The sequence below is a fragment of the Phalaenopsis equestris genome, unplaced genomic scaffold (assembly GCF_001263595.1).
Source record: "Phalaenopsis equestris unplaced genomic scaffold, ASM126359v1 Scaffold000180, whole genome shotgun sequence".
In the NCBI taxonomy this organism is placed as follows: domain Eukaryota; kingdom Viridiplantae; phylum Streptophyta; class Magnoliopsida; order Asparagales; family Orchidaceae; genus Phalaenopsis; species Phalaenopsis equestris.
Genome location: NW_018164622.1, coordinates 117189 through 141043, shown reverse-complemented (window position 1 = coordinate 141043; position 23855 = coordinate 117189). Strand labels below are relative to the sequence as shown.

Genomic DNA, 23855 nt, shown 5'->3' with positions numbered 1-23855 from the left:
TTTTTCTAAATCAATAAAAATCAAACGTAGATTCTCCTTATTATCTCTGAACTTCTCCATCAAACCTCTCAATAAATGTATAGCTTCCATGGTAGACATGCCCGACATAAATCCAAATTGATTGTGAGCAATCTTTGTGATGCGTCTTAACCTATGTTCAATTATCCTCTCCCATAATTTTAAAGTATGACACGTCAACTTAATTCTTCTATAATTTGCATCTATAATTTGCACACCCTCTTGTGCATCCCTCTATTCTTAAAAATGGGGATCAAAATACTCTTCTTTCACTCCTCAGGCATCTTTTTAGTTTTTAAAATCATATTAAAGAGTTTAGTAAGCCATGAAACTCCCAAATCTCCTAAATATTTCCACACTTCAATTGGGATATCATCAGGTCCTATAGACTTTCCACCCTTGATTTACTTTAAAGCTTTCTCAACTTCTTTTTTATTAATGTTACGGTAAAAATGAAACGTTTTATTATTATTCACGATATTAAGATCACTAAGGTCGATTGTATTTTCAAAAACTTCATTAAAAAGTTAATAAAAATAACTCACCCACCTATGTTGAATATCTTTTTCTAAGAAAAATACTTTTTGATTTTCATCTTTAATACACTTTACTTAAGTTAAATCTTTACTTTTCTTCTCTCTTTGTTTGGCTAGTTTATACATATATTTTTCACCTTTCTTAGTATCTAATTTATTATAGAGATCATTAAAAATAAAATTTTTAGCGTCACAGATTGTTCTTTTAGACTCTCTGCGGGTCGTTTGATATTTTTTCCAGTTCTCTAAGCTTTTACATTTAAACCAATTTTTATAACATAACTTCTTATATTTTATCTTTTCTTGCAATTATTGTTTCACCACCAACTATTTTTATTTATAAAAAAATTTTTCTTCTGATTCCCCAAATACAACTTTATTAAAGAACATTATCCTAAATGTTCTTTAATATACACTCATTTAATTTGATTTTGCTCAAGTGCTCGTGCATTATAAAATTAACAAGTCATTTGTCTCTGTGTAGATAATCCATTTTGGTGCTACGTTTGCATTGTTGGTGCTTGACTAAATCATCTTAGAATTTTTTGAAATTTGTCATTTGACCACCTTTCATGATGTTCCTTAAGATAAATTTCTTTGAATGATTCATCAAATGCTTTATGATTACAAATTAGTCCAACATAAAATTGATTTGAGAAATAGGGGTATCAATTCCCAATTTTGATATCATTGACACTTATTGGAAGTCCAAAAGTTGTTCACATGATATGACGGCTTGAAAACTAGGGAGTACTTTTTAGCACTCATTGAATAAGCAATTAGATCGTGGAATTTAATGACATACAGATTAAAGAAGTCAGATTATAATTTGTGGATGCAATAATATATGAAGTAAAAATGGTCAAGTTTTAGCAGTGTTTTGATAGGCATATTATCAGTACTTCATTGATTTTTGCAGCAAACAACAGAATGATTGAAAAAATGGATCTAATTATGTGCATAACTTTGCAGTAGTTCGACAACTGATAGAACATAGTATGAATGTTATTGTAGACTTTTATTTTAATATTTGAAATAAAAAAGCTAGTTCATTCGAATGACACTTTAGGCCTGAGTGGAATGCTTTGTCAAAAGATGACTAGAGGTATGCTTAGGGAAAAAAAAGCATGTTAAGCTTTAGCAATGATAACTTCAGCTATTCTATTTCTATTGAATATAATGTTTTGCTAAAGACACATTTGTATGCGACTTACCATTTTTGTTGAATAAATGCCTTAGTGGCCATAGTCGGATTATTAAAGGAGAATTTAGAACTTTTACATTTGAAATATTTTCTAATTTTAGAATTTTCTTTTATTGGTAATTCCACTATTCAAACATGAGGATTTTGTAACTGATTTTTGTGGCTTTCCTAATTTGGTGGCCTTCCTTTGCCATTTATCTTGTAAACTTCTCTTATGAAATCTAAGGAGAATTTGTATTTTTTCTTCTAAAAAACCTTCATGGAATCAGAGTTAAGGCTATGCGAACACTCTTGCTATAGTAGAAGTGTTGTAGAACCATGCTAATTATCAACATTGAAAACCCATTTGAGGGTTTCAACTTCTTTTTTCGTAGACGTCCTTGGGTAAGTGCGGAAGAGGGAAAAAGATGATGGCTCTCGTCACAACTTTCTCGCATTTTTTCGTCGAGAGATTTGGGCTTGCTTCTGCATTCAAGACTTTGGGTCTGCCATGACGTTGAGGGTTTCAACTTCTTCTGCCTATCACCAGCGACACCATCTTTTGCTGGGCGCTTCTCTGGCCTGAGCCTTCTTCGTTGACATCTCTATTGCAGGTTTCTTTTTCGCTGGCTTTTTCTTAGCTTGAAGCGCCGATATATTTTCCAAAGCATGGAAGGACACGTGATCGAGCTCGACTCATGTTTTTGTCCCATCATCTTCTCCTCTTATGATGTGGTATAAGTGTTGACTGTGAAATAAAACAAAATAGAAAGGAAATAAAATATAATAAATAAATAAATAAATAAATAAATAAATAAATAAATTACTTATTTGTTTCCACAAAGCGTAAAGAGATCCACGAAAAAAAGAGATAACTGCTCCCGCTCTTATTCAGTTACATAAACAAACCAAGCATTTCTCCAAGGTTCATTCACACATCTCTCTCAAAAATCCCCTTCATTTTCTGTTGCTCGTTCTCTGGTCACCCTCAAACCTTTCTAATCCTTTTCTCGAAGATCTTCAGATTCCCTGCTCCAGCCTACGCTTCTTCCACTTTCGTTCTCCATCCACACAGTATTCTTCCTATTCGAACTCCACACAAGGTAAATCTCTTACTCGTATTTCCTCTACGTTCTTCATGATTTGCACGTCTCTTGTTGTTTTTCCTCTACTTTGTTTGTCTTGCTTTCAGTATCTCTTTTCTATTTTATCTGCACAAAAAGCAGCACGTTGCCCTGTGCGGCGATCCCTTTCCTCGCTCCCGTAAATTGTAGTATCATAAGCCTTCACCCTGCCAAAGCCCCCGCACTTCCCTGTTCTTCCTTTTTCTTTCGATCTCACCAAACTACGAGAGCGCTCTTTTCACACTTTGCAACTAGAAGTCAGAATCCCTCCGCTTCAGCCTATTCAACCCTTTGTTTCGCCCTAAGGAGCTGCACCACACTTTCCACTCCGAAGCCCGATCTCCCTCCTTTACGGTCGAACAAAAGGCTGCACCTCCCTCACACAGTGTCACAATACTTGTTGCGTCTTCCTATTGCGATCGACCCTCTATGCACTTGTTGCAGAGCTCTTCATTGTTGCAGACCCTCTATGAACAGAAGCCTTCATTTGTCTCACTGAATTCCTTACTCCATTTCAAACTGTTGAGGTCGAAGCTCTGTCTCTGAACCTCTTCTTCTTCTTTCTCACACTGATTTGCTCTGCCCTAGCCTCACACCGCCAAACCCCTCTGTGCTCTTCCCTGTCCGCTTCGACCTGCCCTGCCGAGCCTCCCTTGCCAAAGTGCGACCTTCCTCTTCTTCCCAAGTGCATGAAACTTGTTGTTGTTGTGAGTCTCCTTCCCGTAACCAATGCCCTAGCCCGATTCACCTCTTTTGCTCCCTATTATGTATAAACCAAACCTAGTCTTGTTTGTGTTGGGTGCAAAGTGAACTTTGTTTATTTACTTATATATTCTTTTTATTGTTTATTGTTTATCTTTTACTTCATGTTGTGTGTTGTATATATAAAAAAGAATTTTTTTTTTGATGTATTGTTATTTTTATTGTACTGTCGTTATTGTTGCCAACGCCGTCGGTGTTTGAAAGGTATAATTTTAGGGCCATGGGGACAATTTTTAAAATATCCACTCGAGGAAGCACGAGTACCCGACCATGAGAAAATTAAGCACCGTTCGAGAAAAATTGCGGACTCGTTTGGAATATCTTTTTAAAATTGAGATTTTAAAACACCTATCCGTGGGAAAAATGAACACCCATGCATGAGAATTAAGTATCGTTCGGGGAAAGTAATTCAGGAAATACTAGTTTGTGCTCTGATATTTTGTGCAGGTACTTTGGAGGCTTGCTACATTTATTAAGATCGCGGGTTAAATTGATATTTTTGCTCCCCGGCAGAGTGTCTCATGACATTAACCAACACGTCTTTTAAGGCAGTTGGGAAAGTTGACATTTTCTTGTGCCCCTAAATGGGGGTTGTTGTTAGGAGGCTGCTAAAATTTTTGGTGAATTTGAACTTGCTAATAAGCTAAAATTTTAGAATTTTTGAACTCATAAAATAAAAAGGAATACAACTCATTTGAATTTTAATGTGATTTAGAAACTCACTTTTAAAATTTAGACTATTAGGGTTTATAATATCAGAGACCTGGGCTTTTAAATAATCAGGATCTTAAGGTTTTAAAAATTTCAAAGTTTTGGGCTTTGAAATTATAAATTTTCAGCGTTTAGAATATTAAAATTTAGATTTTAAAATTTAAGCTTATAAGACTTAAAAATATTTTAAAATCTAGATGTTTAGACTTTGGCTCCCAGGTTTTGAAAATCAACTTAAAATTTTGGTTTTTAGACTTAGGCTCTTAGGGATGAGATATAATTCAAAGATGAAGTTTTTCTTAAAATTTGAAATTAATCGCCACCGCTACCCGATTCACAATACACTTGCTAGTGAACAGAAGGCGGACCCCATTATAGCCCAAATATGTAACATTGCATGTGATAATTTTCAAATAAGAGCTTATAGTTTTAAAATTTCTAAAGTCCTTAAAGTTTATATAAACTTCATTTTATTCCTAAGTCAAATACAATTCCTAAGTCAAATACAATGATAATATATGAAAATATTTCGAGACTTGTTTGTACTCTCTTAAATTTTGTATGCCTTTGTTGGTTCATATAAACATGAATCATATATATGATTTCAAAATCTTTTTACCTAAATTGCAAATCATAATTATAATTTAAATGTTGCACAAGCCTTCAAAATCTCTAAATTTTAAGTTATTCAGACATATGAAATAAAAAGCCTGCATGTGCTCCAACCAATGTATGGAACACTCAAATACTAGGTTTGAGAATGTTGTGCTGACTAATTGGGTTGCATTATCTATAAGATAGGGTCTTAAGTCTCACTTAACAAGTCTAATCCTCCTCGCAAGAACTGAAATTGATGAGTCTAGTAATTTCGAAATAAGAAAATTAGTATTGAACCTTGAGCCTTTTTTGAATTACAAAAAAGAAAGATCAAATATTCACATTCATAGTTATAATTAAGGGAAGCTTGAACCTTGAGCCAAAAAATATTTGTTTGTTGATTATGTTCCCACTCAAAAGGGGCATATATATTTTGATCTAATTTCTAAAAAATTGTTTGTTATAATGGATGTTACAATTTTTTGAATTACAACTCTTTTTTCCGTCTCATCTTCTAGGGGGAACAAAACAAAGATTCGACTATTATTTTTAAGGATATTTTCCAAATTGACGATTCATAAAATACCTTCTCAATCTTGATGGTTCAACCTGAAAATCCAAGCTACATTATATCAAGAGAAAGTGGGTTGAGATTTATTGATAGTGAAGACAATTTAGGTCTTTCTATAGTGCCATATCATGATGTTCATGTTTTTATAATGATATTGGAACCATTTGATATTGGAATCATTTCCTTCGTAATTTCATGATGTTCATAAAGTGAAGAATCGGGAAAAACAATTATGGTATTGGAACAATTTGATATTGTTTGCTCGTGTCAAATGACAACTCAAAAGAAGGGATATATGAGTCCTTTGCACTACACAAAATTCATGAAACCTCTATGTAATACCCTTACTGAGTTCTTACCCCATGTTCGGTCCACTTCATCTTTTTGTTCAGAGTTTTCTAATACTAAGCTTGAGGGTAGTTTCATTCTCAAGTATAATTATTTTGGTATTTTCATTGCTGCTTATAAGGGTGTAAGGTCTTGCGTTCAATATCCATTGTCCCAATATGCGTCGTATAAAAATTTTTCACATGATTTCATACTTATATTTAACAATTGTCTTGTTTGGAGATTTTTAATACTGTGTAGGTTCTGAAAATTTCTAAGTAAAATGAGGCTATTTTTGAGGAGATTAAAGCTCTAGAAAAAAATGCCTCGTGAGAGTTTGTTGATTTATCTAGAGGGAAGACAATCGTAGGTTACAAAGTGTTATCGAAGCACAAAGCGCAATGCGATGAACATGATTTTAATTTTGCTTCAAATTCAAACCGCACAACGAAGCGATATTTTTATTAATCAAAGTACTGATATGTTATATAAAATTATTAATTTATAAATTCATTCATTAAAAATTATATAATAGACATTTGCAAGTTGACGTAAAATAGAAAAATATGTAGTACAACACATGAAGGCAAATATTGAGGGTAAACCTGCAAATTAAAATTTTGAACAATTTTTAATAATTTATTGTAATAATTAAAAAACTTAAAAGTTGTAAGAAACATGTAAAATTATTTCAATGCTTTGAAGCGCGCCTCAATGAAGCATGCTTCAAAGCTCATTTTTAAAAATATTGGCTGCAATTGTGCTTACAATCAAATATTGGCATTAATTATTTACAGACATTCGCCCCAGTTACAAAATTAAATTTTATAATCGTTTTTCTATCACTCACAATTAATCTTGATTGACTCTTACAATAATTGAATATAAGAAATACACTACTCGAGGGAAACTTGAAGGAAGAAGTGTACATGGATGCACTTTCAGGATTTGGTGAAAAGTTCAGCACAAAGGTTTATAAATTAAAGAAGTCATTATATGAGTTGAAATAGTCATTAAGAATTTGATTTGAGAAATTTACTCTTTTTGTTAGAAGCCAATGGTATACTTAAGGGGCAAGGAGATCATACATTATTTTTTAAATATTCAAAGGATGGGAATATATAGCTATATTGATTGTGTATGTGGACGATATAGTTCTCACAAGAAATGACATATATGTGATGAATTATTTGAAGACTTCATTCTCCATTAGTTTCTTAGACGAAGGACTTAGGATCTTTGAGGTATTTTCTTGACAGGGAGGTTGCTCGTTAGAAGAAAATGATTGTTTTTACCAAAGGAAGTTTGATCTTGATCTTCTCAAGTAAATTGGGATGAGTGGTTGTAGGTTTGCTGATACTCCAATTGGTCCCAATCAGAAATTGGAGATGAAAATGAAGATGATTAAGTGAATACAGTTTAATATCAAAATTTGTTAAGAATATTGATATACTTATCACATACACACCCAAATATTGTCTTTGTTTAGTTTGATAATCCAGTTTATGCATTCACCCCGTGAGAATTACTTTGAATCAATTAGAAAAGAATTTGCTCTTTCTAAAGATCGCAAAATAGAACATAGTGGCGTACATTTGATGCATTTGGTGGGCTCAATTATTGAAAGAAGATGGACCTCTAATTATTGTACTTGTGTTTGTGAAAAATTGATTACATGGAGAAGCAAGAAACAAAATGACACCGAAGTTAACCTCATTCACAAAAGATTGCAAATATTATTATTGAAATTGAAATGGGTTACAACGATAACTATTCAAAAACAGAAAATAAATGGCAACACAAAAAACACCTTAGTGTCACGGACTAACTTTCCCCAAGTCACCCGTGCAGCTTTTGCACTCTCCTTTAGCACTAAATCAGTCTAATCCTCACAACGCTTGGACTTATGAGCACCAAACACTCTTAAGAAGAAGAGCAGAGAGAAATGGACACTTCACACATGAATACTTGAAAGCTTTGATTCAATGCTTGAGTCTTTTCAAATGAGGTGAGGGGCTCCTATTTATAACCCCTTTCAAGCCTAATGGAATATTCTAGAATACATTAAATTATTGTAGGTTCTAAAGAGTTCTACATTCCTCTCTTATTACACACATAACTCTAGAACATTCTAGGTTATTCTTAATTTCTCATTGGAGCCTTTCTTTCTTGTTTTCTCTAGAATTGGGTGGAATCTTCTAGAACCCCCTGGATGGCTCCTTACATTCCAGTCTTCCTAGAATCTTCTGCCCCATGCTTGCCTTGCCAACTTATTGAATATAGCGGAGCGTGACACTCTCCCCCACTTAAACTCGCAACTTAAACTCGCATCGCAATGCCCTCATTGTGGCTTCCCCTGCACCTTTGAAACCGTCTTCTTTGTTCGCCCCCAGCCTTGACAAACTTTGGTTTTTCCTTGATGTTATGGGAGAGGGGTGTCATGCAACAAGTCTTTCAGGCAGGCGGCTTAGCCCTTGCCTCCAACCTTGCTGGACCATCTTTCTTCTTTCTTGGTCGAACCTTCATCACTTTTTTTGGCATCCCATCTCTTTGGGTCTTTTCTCCTTCATTGGTATCTTGAAGGATAGCCAAGTTGTCCTCCTTGTCCTGGTCAATGCCATCATTGAGTTGGATTGCCGATAGCGTTTTGGATCCTTGCTTGCTTAACCTCATTATTGATACTGAGCAGGCTTGACTCCCTTCCGTGATGCACAGACTATTGGTAAATGGCATTGGAAATGCTCTTGCTTGCTCCAAGAAGTTCATTCCCAGGACAACTTTGTAATCATCCAATGGAATGACATAGAAATCTAGAGTACCTGACCATGCCCAATATTGGTCTTGACTCCCTTAGCCAATCCGTCGATTGGGATCTCTGCTGAGTTGACGACTTTAATGGAGCCCTCCTTTAGTCATCTGCAACTCCAACCTCTTTGCTTCCTCGTTGAAGATGAAGTTGTGGGAAGCACCCGTATCCACCATTGCTCTGGGGGTCTTCCCTCTTATTGCTATCTCCACAAAGAGTAACCCCTTCCCTTGGGGTTTCGTCATAGCTTGCATCCCGTTCAACAGTTGAAGAGATCCCACATGTGCTTCCATGCCATTTTCCCTATCACTTCCTTCTTCCTCCTTATGTCTTGCAAGAAGAGAGTTGAGGGCCTTCTTCTGAGGACAATCCCTTGCCCAATGAGGTCTTTCACAAAGAAAGCAACGATTTTGATATGGCTTGTTGGTCTTCCCCTTGTCCCTTGCCTTTGTTGGAGTTGATTCACGACGTTTCTCCTTCTTGTTTTTGCCTTTGTCATCCTCACCTTTGACATCACAACTCTTCTTTTCGTCAGACTTTCTGGACTCCATTGAATAATCAACCAAGCTTTCGGCAACCGCGATGGCTGTGGCAAGATTTTGCACTCCTTACCTTTTGAGCTCAGTTTTTTCCCAATGTTGGAGCCCATCCATGAAGTTGAAGAGAACATCATTGTCTGACATATCTGGGATTTCAAGAACCAAGCTTGTAACTTCCTTGATATAGTCTCAAATCAAACCCTCTTGCTTAGGCCTTCGTAGTCGGGCTCAAGCCTCCTCGGCATTTCGGGATAGAATTGTCTCTCTAGCTCTCTCTTGAAGTCATTGAAAGTGGACATGGAGCACAAACCTTTCTCTACATCTTCTTTTCTTCTTCTTTACCAAAGCATAGCGATGTCCGAGAGATAAAGAGAGACAAATTGTATTTTTGCATCTTCATCGACAATCCTCATCGCTCCAAAGTATTGCTATAGTCCCCATAGGAAGTTGTTTACTTCCTTCGTGTTGCGAACCCCTCCAAAACTCCTAGGTTTTGGAAGTTCAATCCTCTTGACTTTGAAAGTGGGATGACTTGTGGATGTTGCTAGTGCCCTTTTGCACAGTGAAATATCTCCACGCATCTTCTCTAAGCTAGCACACATGTCGCTCATCTCCTCCTCATAGAATCATCACACCTCTTGGAGCTCCCCCAACAAATCCTCCTGCAACTTAGCCATATGACCCATTAAGGTCTTCTCAAGTTGGAACATCTTACATTTGATTGTTGAATGGATGGTGACGTCCTCCTCCTTGAGTCCATCAACTCTTTGGCCAAGAGCCTCTACTTTACCCTCCATGCCATTCATTGCCTCCTCCATCCGAGCAAGGCGCGAATCAAAGCCATGCATGATTTCTTTGGATTTCCCATGTGGCTTGGGTGCAACGGGATCTTTTTGCTTTTGGCGACCTCGCCCTTGAGATGACTTCACATTAGTGGCTTCCGACTCTATCACGTGCTCTTTGATGCTTTTTGCCATTCATTCGAACCAAGTCTCTGATACCAACTGTCACGGATTAACTTTCCCTAAGTCACCCGTGCGGCTTTAGCGCTCTCTTTTAGCACTAAATCAGCCTAATCCTCACAACGCTTGGACTTATGAGCTTATGAGCACCAATATGAGCACCAAAGCACTCTTAAGAAGAAGAGTAGAGAGAAATGAACACTTCACATTTGAATACTTGAAAGTTTTGATTCAATGTTTGGGTCATCACAAATGAGGTGAGGGGCTCCTATTTATAGCCCCTTTTAAGCCTAATCGAATATTCTAGAATACATTAAATTATTCTAGTTTCTAGAGAGTTCTACATTCCTCTCTTATTACACACATAGCCCTAGAACATTTTAGGTTATTCTTAATTTCTCCTTGGAGCTATTCTTTCTTATTTTCTCTAGAATTGGGTGGAATTTTCTAGAACCCCTGGATGGCTCCCTACATTCCAGCATCTCTAGAATCTTCCGCCCCATGCTTGCCTTGCCAACTTCTTGAATATAGCGGAATGTGACACTAGGGTGAGGACCATGCAGCTGGGTGGTGGCCGAACAACAGGGAAAGGGGGCCAGAATGGTTTGACAACAACGGGTTGAGAGGTGGGAGAACAAAAAAGGGGGATTGTGATGCAACAAGATGGAGTTACTGCTGGCTGTGGGTAGTAGGAGAAACAGGGGTGGTTTTTGGCAACAGGTGGGCTGGAGTAGTGGGTTTAAGGCAGCAGTGGTGGAAGCAGGAAGACTTACAACAATCACAGTGCGGGTAAGAATGGGTTACAACAACGGTAGGAGAAGTAGGAAAGTATTGCGATAGTACTAGTGGAGGGAAGCGGGAATTAGCGACACGTGAATAGGAAAAGGGTAGGCTGCTGGTGGAAGGGTAGCAAGCGGTGCAAGGAATCGTGCAGGAAGCCGGAGATAATCATCACCTCGGAGCAGAATACAACCGGAGCATCACCTGTCCTTGGATACAACCTTAGCAAGGGGAAACGCCTGACGTCCAGAAATTTGAAATCAAAACACACAAAACTAACCCTAAACTCTCATGAAAACGAATGTATAATGATAAAATAACTAAGGGTGGGCCTAGGAACCGACCGACAATCCCAAAATAGATAAAAACCAGAGCCGATTCGGTCTAGGCGAGCAGATGGGTCGTGGAAGTCGTGGTATTGTAACAGTAATGTAGCAATGATCTCAAAATCTTCTCATTGGTTTCTCCCGAATCAGTCTCCCGTGGTTGGAGAAGGTTCAACCTCATTTGTCGAAGTTTCATTCTCCTCATACTAGTCTCCTCTTCCTCGCTGAATGTATCGTAAATGACATAATCTCCTGATAAGTCAATCCTGTTGGCGCTGACATACCACAACGCGTCTTGATAGAATAAATATGCATCCACTTTTGGCCTATCTCAAGTTAAGAGCTGCCTATAAATGTATGTTGCTGCAATTTAATTCTCAAGCCCTTAAGCTTGAGACTTCCTCTAGTTTTCGTACCCTAGCAAAATGTATGTGACTGATGAATAATATGTGAGTAGAAATAAACTTTGGGAGGAAATCTATGACAGACCGTGCTACTCTCACTAGCAACCCCTTACGAGAGTCATCTTCTTTATTGATAGGACATCGATCTCATTGGAAAATTTTCTTTTTATTATGCTTCTAAGATGATTTCTGATGCTGTAGTTCATTCTTCATGTTTGGACATTTGATGGTGGGTTCAATGCTGAACTGAATCTAACATCCAATAACTCCATGTAATCTTTCGGACATGGCACAAAAGTACCCCATTTTTGATATATTGGACCTCTCCTAATAGGGGCAAGTCAGGAAGTAGTCTATCTGAAAGGCCTGAATTTTGCTTATCTAGGATTGCCGGATCTTTGGTGTCGGTTCCTAGGACTTAGGACCAACTTGGACCACCGCTATGAATTTTGTTGGAGTTTCTTTCATGCCCTTTGTTGGAGCTACGTGCTTTTCTTCCTCATCCGTTGGAATTTCATTTTTCTTTTTTGTGTCACCACCTTCTTCAATGTCAACTATGTTATTGCCCTTTTCTTCAACAGCTTACTGCTCAGTAAAATATATTATCTCCCTGGTTGTGCAATCTACTTCAATATGCCCAAATTCATGACACTTGAAGCACTTCATTGTTGGGATGAATTTGAGAATGTGGATTGGTGATCTCTGTTCTCTACCCTGAACTTGTGTCTCCTCAGGTGAGGTTTGCTTGGATGTTTCCCTGAGTGTACTCTTGCTGTAAGATCCTGGGGTTGAACTCTACTGGTAAAATGTGATGGTCGTCTGACGATGCGGTCTCTTCACTTCTAGAGCTAGGACCTGAACATCCGGTCTATAGTGAGCTGGTAGAAACTGCACTGTATCTCCCATTTTATCTTGGACCATGTGGTAATTTGGCAGTTTCCCTCATGCTGACGTAGGTACTTCAAATTTTGCCTTAAAATAATGCCTCTTCTTTAGCTTGCAGGTGGTTAGTTTCACCATTCCATCCTATGGGACGTCGTGACACTCAAAGATATTTTCCAAGGTCTAAAGCCATTCGATGAACTCATCCAGATCCATGCGACCGTCGAAATATAACAAATTTATCTGCATTTCAAAATTCTTGGCTTCTCAGATATTTTAAGTCATATTTTCGAGGTAGAGATTCTTCATCCCTGAAATTTACATGGTGGAAGATATTCACTCCATTCCTTTGATCTAGCAAGTTACCATTATGGCTACGGTGACCCTTCCAGATTGCCTCCTCTTGAAGGTGGCAAGCCTCGGTTGTAGTTTTGGGTTTCCTATCCTAGCACTTAGCTAGGGTTATGCTAACTCTAATACCAAATGATACCGTAGTTAAACACAAATCATAGAAGAATTGCAAATATTATTGCTGAAATTGAACTGAGTTACAATGAAGTCTCTTCATAATTAGGAATTAAACAACAACACAAACAACGCCCTAGGGTGAGAATAATTGTGCTGAATGGTGGGCAGACAACGAAGAAAGGGGGTTGGTATGGCTTAGTAGCAGCGGGTTGAGAGGTGGGAGGGATGGAAAAAGGGATTGCAGTGCATTAGGATGGAGTTACGGCTGGCCGTGGGTAGTAGGAGAAGCAGGGGTGGTATATGACAATCGGTAAGATGGAGAAGAGGGTCTAAGGCAGCAGCGGTGGAAGCGGGAAGACTTACGATAATCACAGTGGGAGTAGGAATGGGTTATGACAACGACAGGGGAAGCAGACAGGGATTGCGACAGTACAAGTGGAGGGAAGAGAGAATTAGCGGTAGGCGAACAAGAATAGGGCGCGTTGTTGGTGGAATGGTAGCGAGTGGTGCAAGGAATCATGTGAAAAGTGAGAGATAGTCACCACCTCGGAGCAGTGTCATGACATAATATTGGGCTATAGCTAATAGAGTATACGCGATGGTATGGTTGAGAATTTTTGAAGAGACGGGGATCCCAATAACACACCAATGAAGGAAAACTTGGGTTTTAGACATACAACTTACCACCTTGAAGGCTTCATTCTCTTTTGAGTCACCGTCCCTTTCTTCCGCTGTACTTTAGTCAGTGAAAGAGTTCACTCACGTATTTGGTAATCAGACGCCACGTGGCCAATACCATGACATTTGAAGCATTTTCTGGCAGTCTCCACTTTATCTCCACTTTTTACATGTTCCTCCTTCGGTTGAGCTGACTTAGGTGTTCCATTGGTTGTACTCTTGATGCTTGATTCTGGGGTTGAACTTTGCTTGTAAGATGTGGCGGCCACCTTGTAATGTTGTTGTAATTGGTGAAGTCTGAAATAAATATCTTACCCGTAATATGCGGGTAGGAATTTGCGCCGCATCTTCTTTTTCATCTTGGAACAGGTAGTGATTTTGTCTTTTCTTTCACGTTAGTGTAGGTGCTTACAAATTTCCCGCCACAACAGTACACTCTTCTTTAACTTGATGGCTGCCAGCTTTACCATTGTGTTCGATAGAATATCCTGGTATTCAAACATCTGTTCCATTGCCTTGAACCCCTTGATGAATTCTTCCGGATCCCTGTAACTGTCAAAATCCGGTAAATCCACCTTTAATTCTAGATCCTGGCGTATCATTTAATATTTCATGCTAAATTTTTGGGGTAGTGGTTCTTCATCCTTTCAATCTGATGAATCACCGTTGTGGCTACTGGTGACTATTCTGGATTGTTTTCTCTCGAAGGCGGCAAGTCTCTTTTGTAGTTGGACGATTTTATGATTTAAATTTTTTATAGAAAGTTCATGGACATCTCTTTGCGGATTTCTCATAAGCGGCACTGTGTCCTTTGATCTTGATCAGGTTTCCAACAATTGTCTCTTCGGTGGCATGGCTAGGGTTTATGTTTGGGAGGTGGAAGAATGTGTAATGGGTTGATTTAGGGCAGGGAAAGAAAAGTTTTGGTGGCTGATTTGAAAAGTCAGCAAGGGAGGGATTGTTTTGGTAACCTTAGGATAGGACTCTGGTTAGACTAGCTCTGATATCAAATTATACCAGATTTAACTAAATAACAGTTGAAAAACAATATTTTTACTGAATTCAAATATGAAATTACAATGTCACAATAAGAAATCTTAAATTGTAACAAACAACAATACAAACTCAAACTAGGGTTAGATCGAGGAGTGGCGGCGGTGCTGGGTAAACAACAAACAACAAGGTGGTTGTTTCCTAGGTTGTTCTCCACTCTAAAGTAGTGTCTCTTTAAAGGGGAGCGACAACATAGGTGGAGGGGGCAGCCTTAACAGAAGCAAGGAATCACTGTTCTTGGTGGTTGCAGCAATAAAGGAAGCTAGAGAGGGATACGAGAAGGATTTAGAAGGGTAGGGGGAGGATACAAGCCTTGATGGAAGAAAAGAGACGACAAAAAAGTGACCTAAAGCATCTAGGATAACTAGGAGTGGCCCCCTCCTATTGGGCAGCACTCCCATGGAGCCAAGAGGACTGACTGACTCTCATTATGTTTGGATCGAACCAGTCCAGAGCTCCAGGAACAATGCTGCGCTCAGTTGACGTCTACATCGATGGTTAACTCCAACCTCTTTTAATGTAAGCATCATGAATATTTTGTATCTGTTTAGAGAATATGTGGATTACATTGAACCTTTTACCTATTCCGGGACTAAAATAGCCTTTTAAAATTAGCCGGGAGACCAGTTTGGTCCTTTTCTTTTGGAAATATTATTTATTTGATTCATTTAGTCTGACTTCAATTGTCTAATGGGTCAAGTGAAATTGCTCATCTCATATGTCAGTAACAGCTTTCCTTGTTTTAAATAAGATCATTTTCCTTATGATTCTGTTCACTAACTCTGAACCTTTTTTTTTATTTATTACAACATAATGGTACTTGATTTTCCATCTATACAAGGTTATCTCGTTTATACAATCTTTGCCTAACCTTGTACTATGTATTGTGTCATCTCTCATGCAGGTACTTCTCATTCTGCATGTAATTCTTGTCATGACAGAAATCTCGTATCCTGTTTTTGTAATTGTTAGGTAAGATCTTTTTGTTACTTAAGTTATTGATTGCAAATCCAGTTGCCAAATGTTTCTGTGCTCCAATGGCTAAATGCCATGTTTAAGATTTTCCGCAAATTAATTCATAACCACAGTTGCTCCATGAATATTTCACGGTATCAGCTATTGGTTGATTTTTGTTTTACCGCTTCAATTTTAGTTTGATATCTACAACTTCAATCTACAGTTTTATTCTTTTTTTGCATCAATTTGCTTAATGGAAATTGGGTTTATTCTGAACAGAGGTATGCTAAATATAGTATTTGAAATCAACAGTTACATTGGCAGTCTGCTCTACTTGTGTTATGCAACTTTTTTTTAGAGATTTAAAAGCTTATGCTCTTTATGTTAATGAAGGACATTATCACTAGGTCCTTTGTCAGATGGTGTGCTACTACGGATTAAAATTTACGTAAAATGACAACATAATTTCATTTTCCAAGTACCATCTAAACAATGAAAACTTCTGATTTGCAATCATCACGCTTGTGCATCATTGTGCAGTAAGCCCTCTGAATTTTAATCATACATTTTTTTTTTAAATATATGTAAGTTCCTTGTCTTAGAGTTGAAGGAAAAATGGGTTAGTTCAATGTCATGAATCTATTGTTTATTTAGCTTTAACATGGCTCATTTGGTTGAAAGTCTCAAAATGTGGACCTCCCAACTGACTATTACTAGACAGTTGTCCACTTTGCTGGATGTCTATTTACAGTTGTGTAGCTAGTATATAAGAATTCACAGAATGAGTGTAGCTTTTGCTTGGACTTTATTTTGTAGAATGTAGTAAACCATGCATGTTTTATAGATATTTCATGATATTTCTGAATTCTGTAATCATTTGGTGCGCTGTATGACCTAAAACAAAGTTCAACATTTGCAGTATACTGATACAACTAACATTCACGAGATTATGTAGACTGTTTGCGATATGCGGACATAAATAGCTTAATATGTTTATCATTAATCATTGGTCACCTAATATCTTAGGAAGGACATTAAGATGTATAATTCTTCAATTTTTCTTATGCATTAAATGGATGTGTTTGAAAGAAATGGAATGGCATGTGTTCTGTATTAATGGTATTGTGCGAAAACAAGCTAAATATGTTGCTAGGTTAGAATGAGAGAAAACTTGTTTACCATTCTTTCTTTTCGTTTTGTTTGCTTCAGTAGGCTGGATATATGACGTTTTATTGTTTGGATTATCTTCTGATTAGAATGACAGTGAATTCTTTCTGAAGTGACTATTTACTTTTCCGATAATCATTTCAAGGATCTAGCTTGTATGAATCATTTATTTATGGCAAATTTTGTATGTTCTTGTTCATTTTTTAGCTTAAACAATTTTCTTGTTAATTTTTTGTGTGGCAGGTGTGATTCAGCAGTTTTATCTGGTCTTGCTTTAATGCTCATTGCAAGCATTATTTGGTTAAAGCTGATTTCTTATATGCACACAAATTATGATTTAAGGGCTTTGCGCCACCATATTGCTAAGGTGAAATTTCATTTTATTTTCATCTGCCACTTTGTTCCACCAATTTCTTTAAATTGAAATCAGACATATTACACCTCTAAATTTGGATTTCTGAAGCCAAATGTCTGATTATGTGCTGTTATGTGGTGTATTTTTTGGGATTTTTTTGACTGTCATTTTCTGAACTAATGGTGTAATGGAATTGCCAAACCGAGAGAAGGTAGTAATGTTGAAATTTTTTTTCTTTCCTATATTTCTTTTGTGATATATATACACTTACAGTTGAGAATACAGAAAATTAGGAAACTATCAAACGTGAATATTATAGCACTCCTAGAATGAATATTTTACGGTCATGTATTAATTGCATGCTGAGAATAGTTTGTAGGTACTTGAGAGATATGATCATTTAATGCTTATATCTTGATGACCAAAATTATATGTGGGTCATGACGAGGTGACCATTTTTTTTAACATACTTTACAAGATGGTTGTTTCATGAGTCCTTTCTCTTTTTATGCCCTTTCTCTAGATGTTGGTTCCATCAAGAACACCAATCTTGGACCCCAAAGATTGATATCGTGATGATCTGAGAGGTTTAGTTAAGATGTTGGCAATTTGATACTTTATTGATGCATGTGTAACTTGAAGCAACCCTTTTATAACATGTTCACGAACTAAGTGTGTTTATGCCAGAATGAGGTGCCAGTGTTGTCATAGTAGAGGGTCTGTGGTGATGAGAGAGCGATAATGAGTTGATGCAGGAATGATTGAATCCAATTGATCTTAATTACTATTGATACAATCGCTTGATAGTAAGTTTTGATGGAAGATTGTGCTATTGTTCATTGTTTTCGGAATACTAAGAATTTGAATTCTATCCAAGCAATAGACAAATGTACTAGTCAAAATTCTATCATTAGGATTTTGGGTTAAAATCATAGGGGGATCATTAGGATTTCAAACCCAATCAACATTAGAAAGAATCATAGGGGGATTGTTGGCGAATAAAAATCCTTGGAGAGTACTTTTGAGATACCTTGTCACGCATTTAGTGGCTGCTCCATTAAGTTATGATTGTGAGTGAATGAATTGCGGGAGTTTATTTATCACCGAAGCTATATTCGGATGAATGAGAGAAGCATTGTTGTTTTTTAATGGTGGTGTGATACATTGGTGGATCAATTGTTGAGGTGCTATCGTGTAGTTTGAGAGTCCCTAGAATTGAGAGTGGAGCGGTTACTATTTTTACTCCATTCATACTTGTGTGCTTAAAGAGATCTAGAATATGTTTTATATATGTGAGAAAGTTACCTTCTTTCTCATCAAATGTGCCTTGAATGATGGCATTAGTGAAATTGAGTTGGTTAATTGGAGAACCTTGAAATAAACCAATGCGAATAAATTTTGCGTTATAAGGGGGTATATAATTGGACTGAATATTTTAGGGTAGTGAGGGCCTGGTTATGAATAAAAAATTTTGCTATCATGCATGCTTTATTTCACTGAAGACTATCTTAAGAATTTATGCAAAATGCCAGTTGCAATTGACTATATTTTGAGATGGTTGAGGTGAATTAGATCTCAAGTACCATTTTGAACTAGTGCAGTGAGCTCCTCATGGTTTTTAACTTTTTGGAATTTATAAGAGCTTGAGCTATATTTGATGGCTTAATGGGAAGGCGAAGGGGATATTTGGAGTCAGTGAAAATATTTTAGGCTTTGAGATATTGATTTTTGAATAGATGGTCGTGGCATTGGTACGAATGAAGGTAATTTTATGTGGTGATAAAGGCTAAGCTGAGAGAGAGGGTGTTGCTTTAAGAACAATGTGATCAAGAGTTGTAATGGAGTTTTACCTGATGAGGTGGCGTGACGCAAGACAGGAACGTCCAAATTAGTGTGTTTTGAGGCATCGCGTGCAACAATAGTACTTGGCTTGGAAACAATATGGATATGAGTTGGTGAAAAGTATATAGAGAGATAGAAGGTGAGATTCTACTGTTGAAAGCATGAGGAAGTAACGTTGACTGTAGGTAAATGTTGTGAGATAAGGAAGTAATTTGTGGAGGAATTTAGACATTTTTGTATAATTTGTGTGGAGTATCCAACAAATAAAATATGCTTGTGAATTTGCTTCCAATTTCTTGGTACTGTATGGTTTTAACTATGGATAACATAGGCAACCAAAGGTTCTCAAATTTTGATAGTTAGGAAGGGAATTGAGCAACATTTCAAATGATGCTTTATAGCTGGGTAGTAGCGTACACAATCTGTTGAAGAGCTGAGTTGTAATTTGAAAGGATAGCTCTAAAGTGGTATTATAAGTAGGCTTGGTGAAGAAGAGATATTTATTTGAACAATACTACAATAGTGATATTTAACTGTCTCATTGTTTTATGGTGTATGTGGAGTGGTGGTTAGATGAGAGATACTATGATTTGCAAATGTTGGGACAAATTTTGATATTCACTTCCAATATTAGAACAAACTAATGTAATTGAAGTTTCAAAGAATTTTCAGCAAGATTTTTAAATTTTGGAGTTGGATTTTAGTTTTAGGGGACAGCCAAAAATATTTAATGCAATGATAAAAAATAACTGTTACTTCAAACCATCAATGAAATTTATTTGATTGGGTCTTTAAACATCTATATCGAGAAGATCTGAAAGATTTTTTTTGGCAAGGGCAAACAAAAGCAATGAAGGCTGGTGGTTTTTATTACAAGAACACGTGCCATGTGTCATTATAGGATGATGCAAAGAGGTGAAATTTAGTTTATTTTTAATGAGATATTAAAATATTTGACATGGATGACCAAGATGAAATGTCAGAGACTATACACAAGTTTAATTATCCTCACTAACACTGTTGAGTTTCATTTGTGAGTCCTAGTTTTGCCTTTGGCCAGTCATTTTATTTTTATATGCCCCCTTGAAGAAGCATCATTCCCTTAAATTCTCCCGCATGAAGCAACAAGATGAAAGTTCAAGATAAACTTTTTTAGTTTTACAAAATTGAGATACAAAAATGAGATTAATTTGCATAGAAGGGACACAAAACATCATGAAAAAAAAAAGGAAGGAAGGTGAAAGTTGGTTGTGTCCAACTTGATATTTTTTTTATTCAAACTGGAATCATCACTTATGATGATCTCATTGAGTCCAGCACATTTCGAGTGGAGCAACAAATTTTACAAGCCAGCAGCAAAGAGGAATTTATATCCAATAGCCGGTTGAAGTTAATTACGGTGGACGTTAGATAATTTATGGTTGAACTGATGTTTGTTAGAGTTGTGAGTTTCCATCATTATTTGGTTGTGTGAACAATTGATCACATAATTGGCATTTTGTTTTAGATAAATATATTATTCCATAGTTGTTCTCGCAGGGTTTTCAAGAGGATTGAGGCTGGGCACAATAATTTTGGTGAGCTGATGCATTTGAGGTTCTTTCGTTGGTGTTATTGTAGCCCATTTTTTTTAGCATAGCTGGCGGTCATTGGCAATGCAACGATTGAGTGTGAGTGTTTCTAATGAAATTTTTATACTTGAATAGTTTATTGTGAGTGCTTCAAAGAATTTTGGCTGGTTTCTTGCTTGCATTGCTCCTAATATTTCCTTAAAATTTGTGTTCCAATGTCGTGAAGATAATGAACGATAATCTCATCATCATTATCCAATGATGTTTGAACATGTGCTAATTTGCTAGTAAAACTTCAGAGCTTTTGTAAGAATTCAATATTAGAAATTTCACCCTTTATTATAAGAGAGAGTTTTTCTTTCAGAAAGAATTTTAGAGTGAGAGTGGATGACACTTCAGAGCTTTTGTCAGAATTTTTTGTAAGAGATAGTTTCTCTTTCAGAAAGAGAATACTAGAGTGAGAGTGGATGACATAAAGATTAGTAAGTCTATAGAAGCATCCTTGAATGAGGTTGAAGAGGTTATATGTCTATTAGGAACTTGGATGGGAGGGAGGGAGGCAAACATGGCTTGGAGAATAAGTTGGCCTTGTTGGATCAAATGGGTATGTAGTGGATTGGGAGTGTGGTAGGTGGTTGCGGTAACTCACTATTGATATAATTGATAAAGTTTTAGCCTTAAAACAATGATGGAAATTGAGCTCTTAATGACAAATTGGTTTTAGGTGTGAGTTTCAGAGGCGGTTGGAAAGCTGGGTTGATAAAAATAAATGGTGATGTTGAAATGTTAGTTTAAAATGTTAGCTTAAAACTAACATTTGAATTTCTTATTTAGGGTTTAAACTAACATTTGAATTTCTTACTAGTTGAATTGTTTAATTGTAATTTAATTAACTCATCGTTATCTTTACAAAGTAAAATTTCTTTAAATCAATAGCAGAAATATGTAAATAAAACAAAAAAAAAAGCTATTTATTTGACTTATTGGAGGATTTTGTTTTTGTTGCTAGGGCGAAATTTCGTCAGATTGCCTAAACTTCAATTATCAAGATGGTGTCAGCTTTAAAAACTTGTTGTACTTCATGGTGGCTCCGACTCTTTGTTACCAGGTACTTGTTTTCTTAACTACACTTATTATTTATTCTGTATTATTTGTTTAAACTTGTGAATTGTGTGGAATTATAACTATTTTCTTTTAAAAATGTTACATTTAGAAGATAACATTTTTTTTTAATGCATGTGTATTATTAGCTCAACACAACTATTTTTAAATTTTATTTATGAAACTTTCATATTCAACGTGTGCTTCATATCGGGACAAAGATTGTTTTTTTCTAAGAATGTCCAAGATCGACAATTAGCAATATTCTAGGTCAGAGATATATATATATATATATATATATATATATATATATAGAGAGAGAGAGAGAGAGAGAGAGAGAGAAATAGATCACAAAGGATGGGTTTTAATAATTAGTTTCCCTTGTAATAGTTTTTGTTAAAGTATAAATGTCACATTTATTTTGGAATTTATGAAGGCAAAAATGGAAACTTAGGTATTTTGCCTTCATTAGTTGATGAGATGTAAGCTTTGAGAAAAAAAGAAAAAAAAAATTATAAAATTAAGAATAATTACCATTGACTTTTAGTAACTGGGACATAACCTATAAACTATATAAAACTAATGGAGTTAATGAGTAATCTTGTTTTTTTTTGAGGAACGAGTAATTAAGATTTATATTATAATGTGTTTGTTAATAAAGCTTTTCGTAATCATTAATATCAAACTCTTGATGTAGATGTTGAAATACTAAGAAAGTTGAAATTGATCAATCTACATTTGATGGAAAATTTTATTTAAAGTTTTTTTTTTTTAATTGGTTATGGATAAGGGTAATTACTATGGATATTAAACAATATCAGGAGAGTTTTAAGTGAGATTTATAATACTAAAATTAATTGGCTAGCTAAAATGCACTGGATGAGTATGAAAAAAATTAAAGGAAGGTTTGGTTATAAAGCCTACGAAGTGACTTGTCTAGAGGTTCAAAATTATGTTACTACATTTTTCTTTGAGAAATATAATTCTAGGAAAATTTTAAGTTGTACTGATAGTTTGGTTGATTTCTTAATTATTATATTATACCCAACGTCCAAAGAGTTGAATACACTACATCAATATTAGTAGAAAATGTTCAACTATTTTTGGGATTCGTTACTTTTAAATATACATGGGTTAAAGACCATTTTTTGTCATTTGTTGAATATATGGATCAACTGTATGATCTATTTAAGAATTGTAAATAAAGTTACAATGATTTGTTTCAATATTATGCAAGATTTAAATAACTTCTTGCCAAATATGATTTGTCGTTAAATTTTTTTATCATGATTAACTTTTTCATTTATAGCTTCAGGGGATAAATTTAAGATGTATTAAGTTACAATTCACCAAAAATGTACACGAGGCTTTATATAGAGCTTTAAATAATGAGAAATTTTTTAACTCCTTTTGTCAGTGTTATTTCAGCATTGGTTAATATTTTTATCAAAAAATCTTCATCATCTCTTTGAAGCTTTTCAAACCCACCCACTCTAATACATTAGTCACTAAATCAAAATTGATATTTTTGAAGAAGCTCTAGTCTGAATATTCATTAATGGTGCATTAGATACATAAGGTGATGCATGATTACAATATGATTGTACAATTGATTTTGTTGAACATGAATCTCCACATATATTAGATCTTGAACTTGAATAAAAAAATGAGTAAAATTCAAAATTCAAATTTGAAATTGAATTTGACCTTGAGATTACTTCTTAGCCCAAACCTAAACTAGAAGCTTAAGTTGACATTTGGACCTAAATCATAATTAGAATCTGAATCAGTTATTGACTTTGAACCTAAAAAATCATGCTTTATAGTTAATGAATCATTTGAGTAATTAGAGAACCTAATTTAATGAATTATTTATGAAAATTATTCTAATGATAAATGACAAGAATGAGAATTAACTTTATTTTTTGTCCTTGGTTTGATTTACAGATTCGGTAAACTAATTTTATGGAGAATTTTAAGTTGCATTAACATTTGGGATAATTTTTTAACGAGAATATTTTAAAACATTCTGAACTTCAAAATTATATCTACCTGATTAATTCAAAAAGAGTTTAATTAATCACAATTAATATTTAAGCCATTAGCATAAAATATGTATCCATATGGGTTATATA

General features: G+C 35.6%; 1 protein-coding gene across 1 annotated transcript in view; it reads left to right on the top strand.

Moving 5' to 3' along the window:
- The window catches only part of LOC110022299 (diacylglycerol O-acyltransferase 1), a 58900-nt gene that overhangs the window by 2613 nt on the left and 32432 nt on the right, over window positions 1–23855 (top strand). The window contains exons 5-7 of the mRNA XM_020721171.1: window positions 15632–15699; window positions 17095–17218; window positions 21629–21727. Coding sequence (XP_020576830.1) covers window positions 15632–15699; window positions 17095–17218; window positions 21629–21727 — 291 coding nt within the window. The remainder of the gene's footprint in view (window positions 1–15631; window positions 15700–17094; window positions 17219–21628; window positions 21728–23855) is intronic.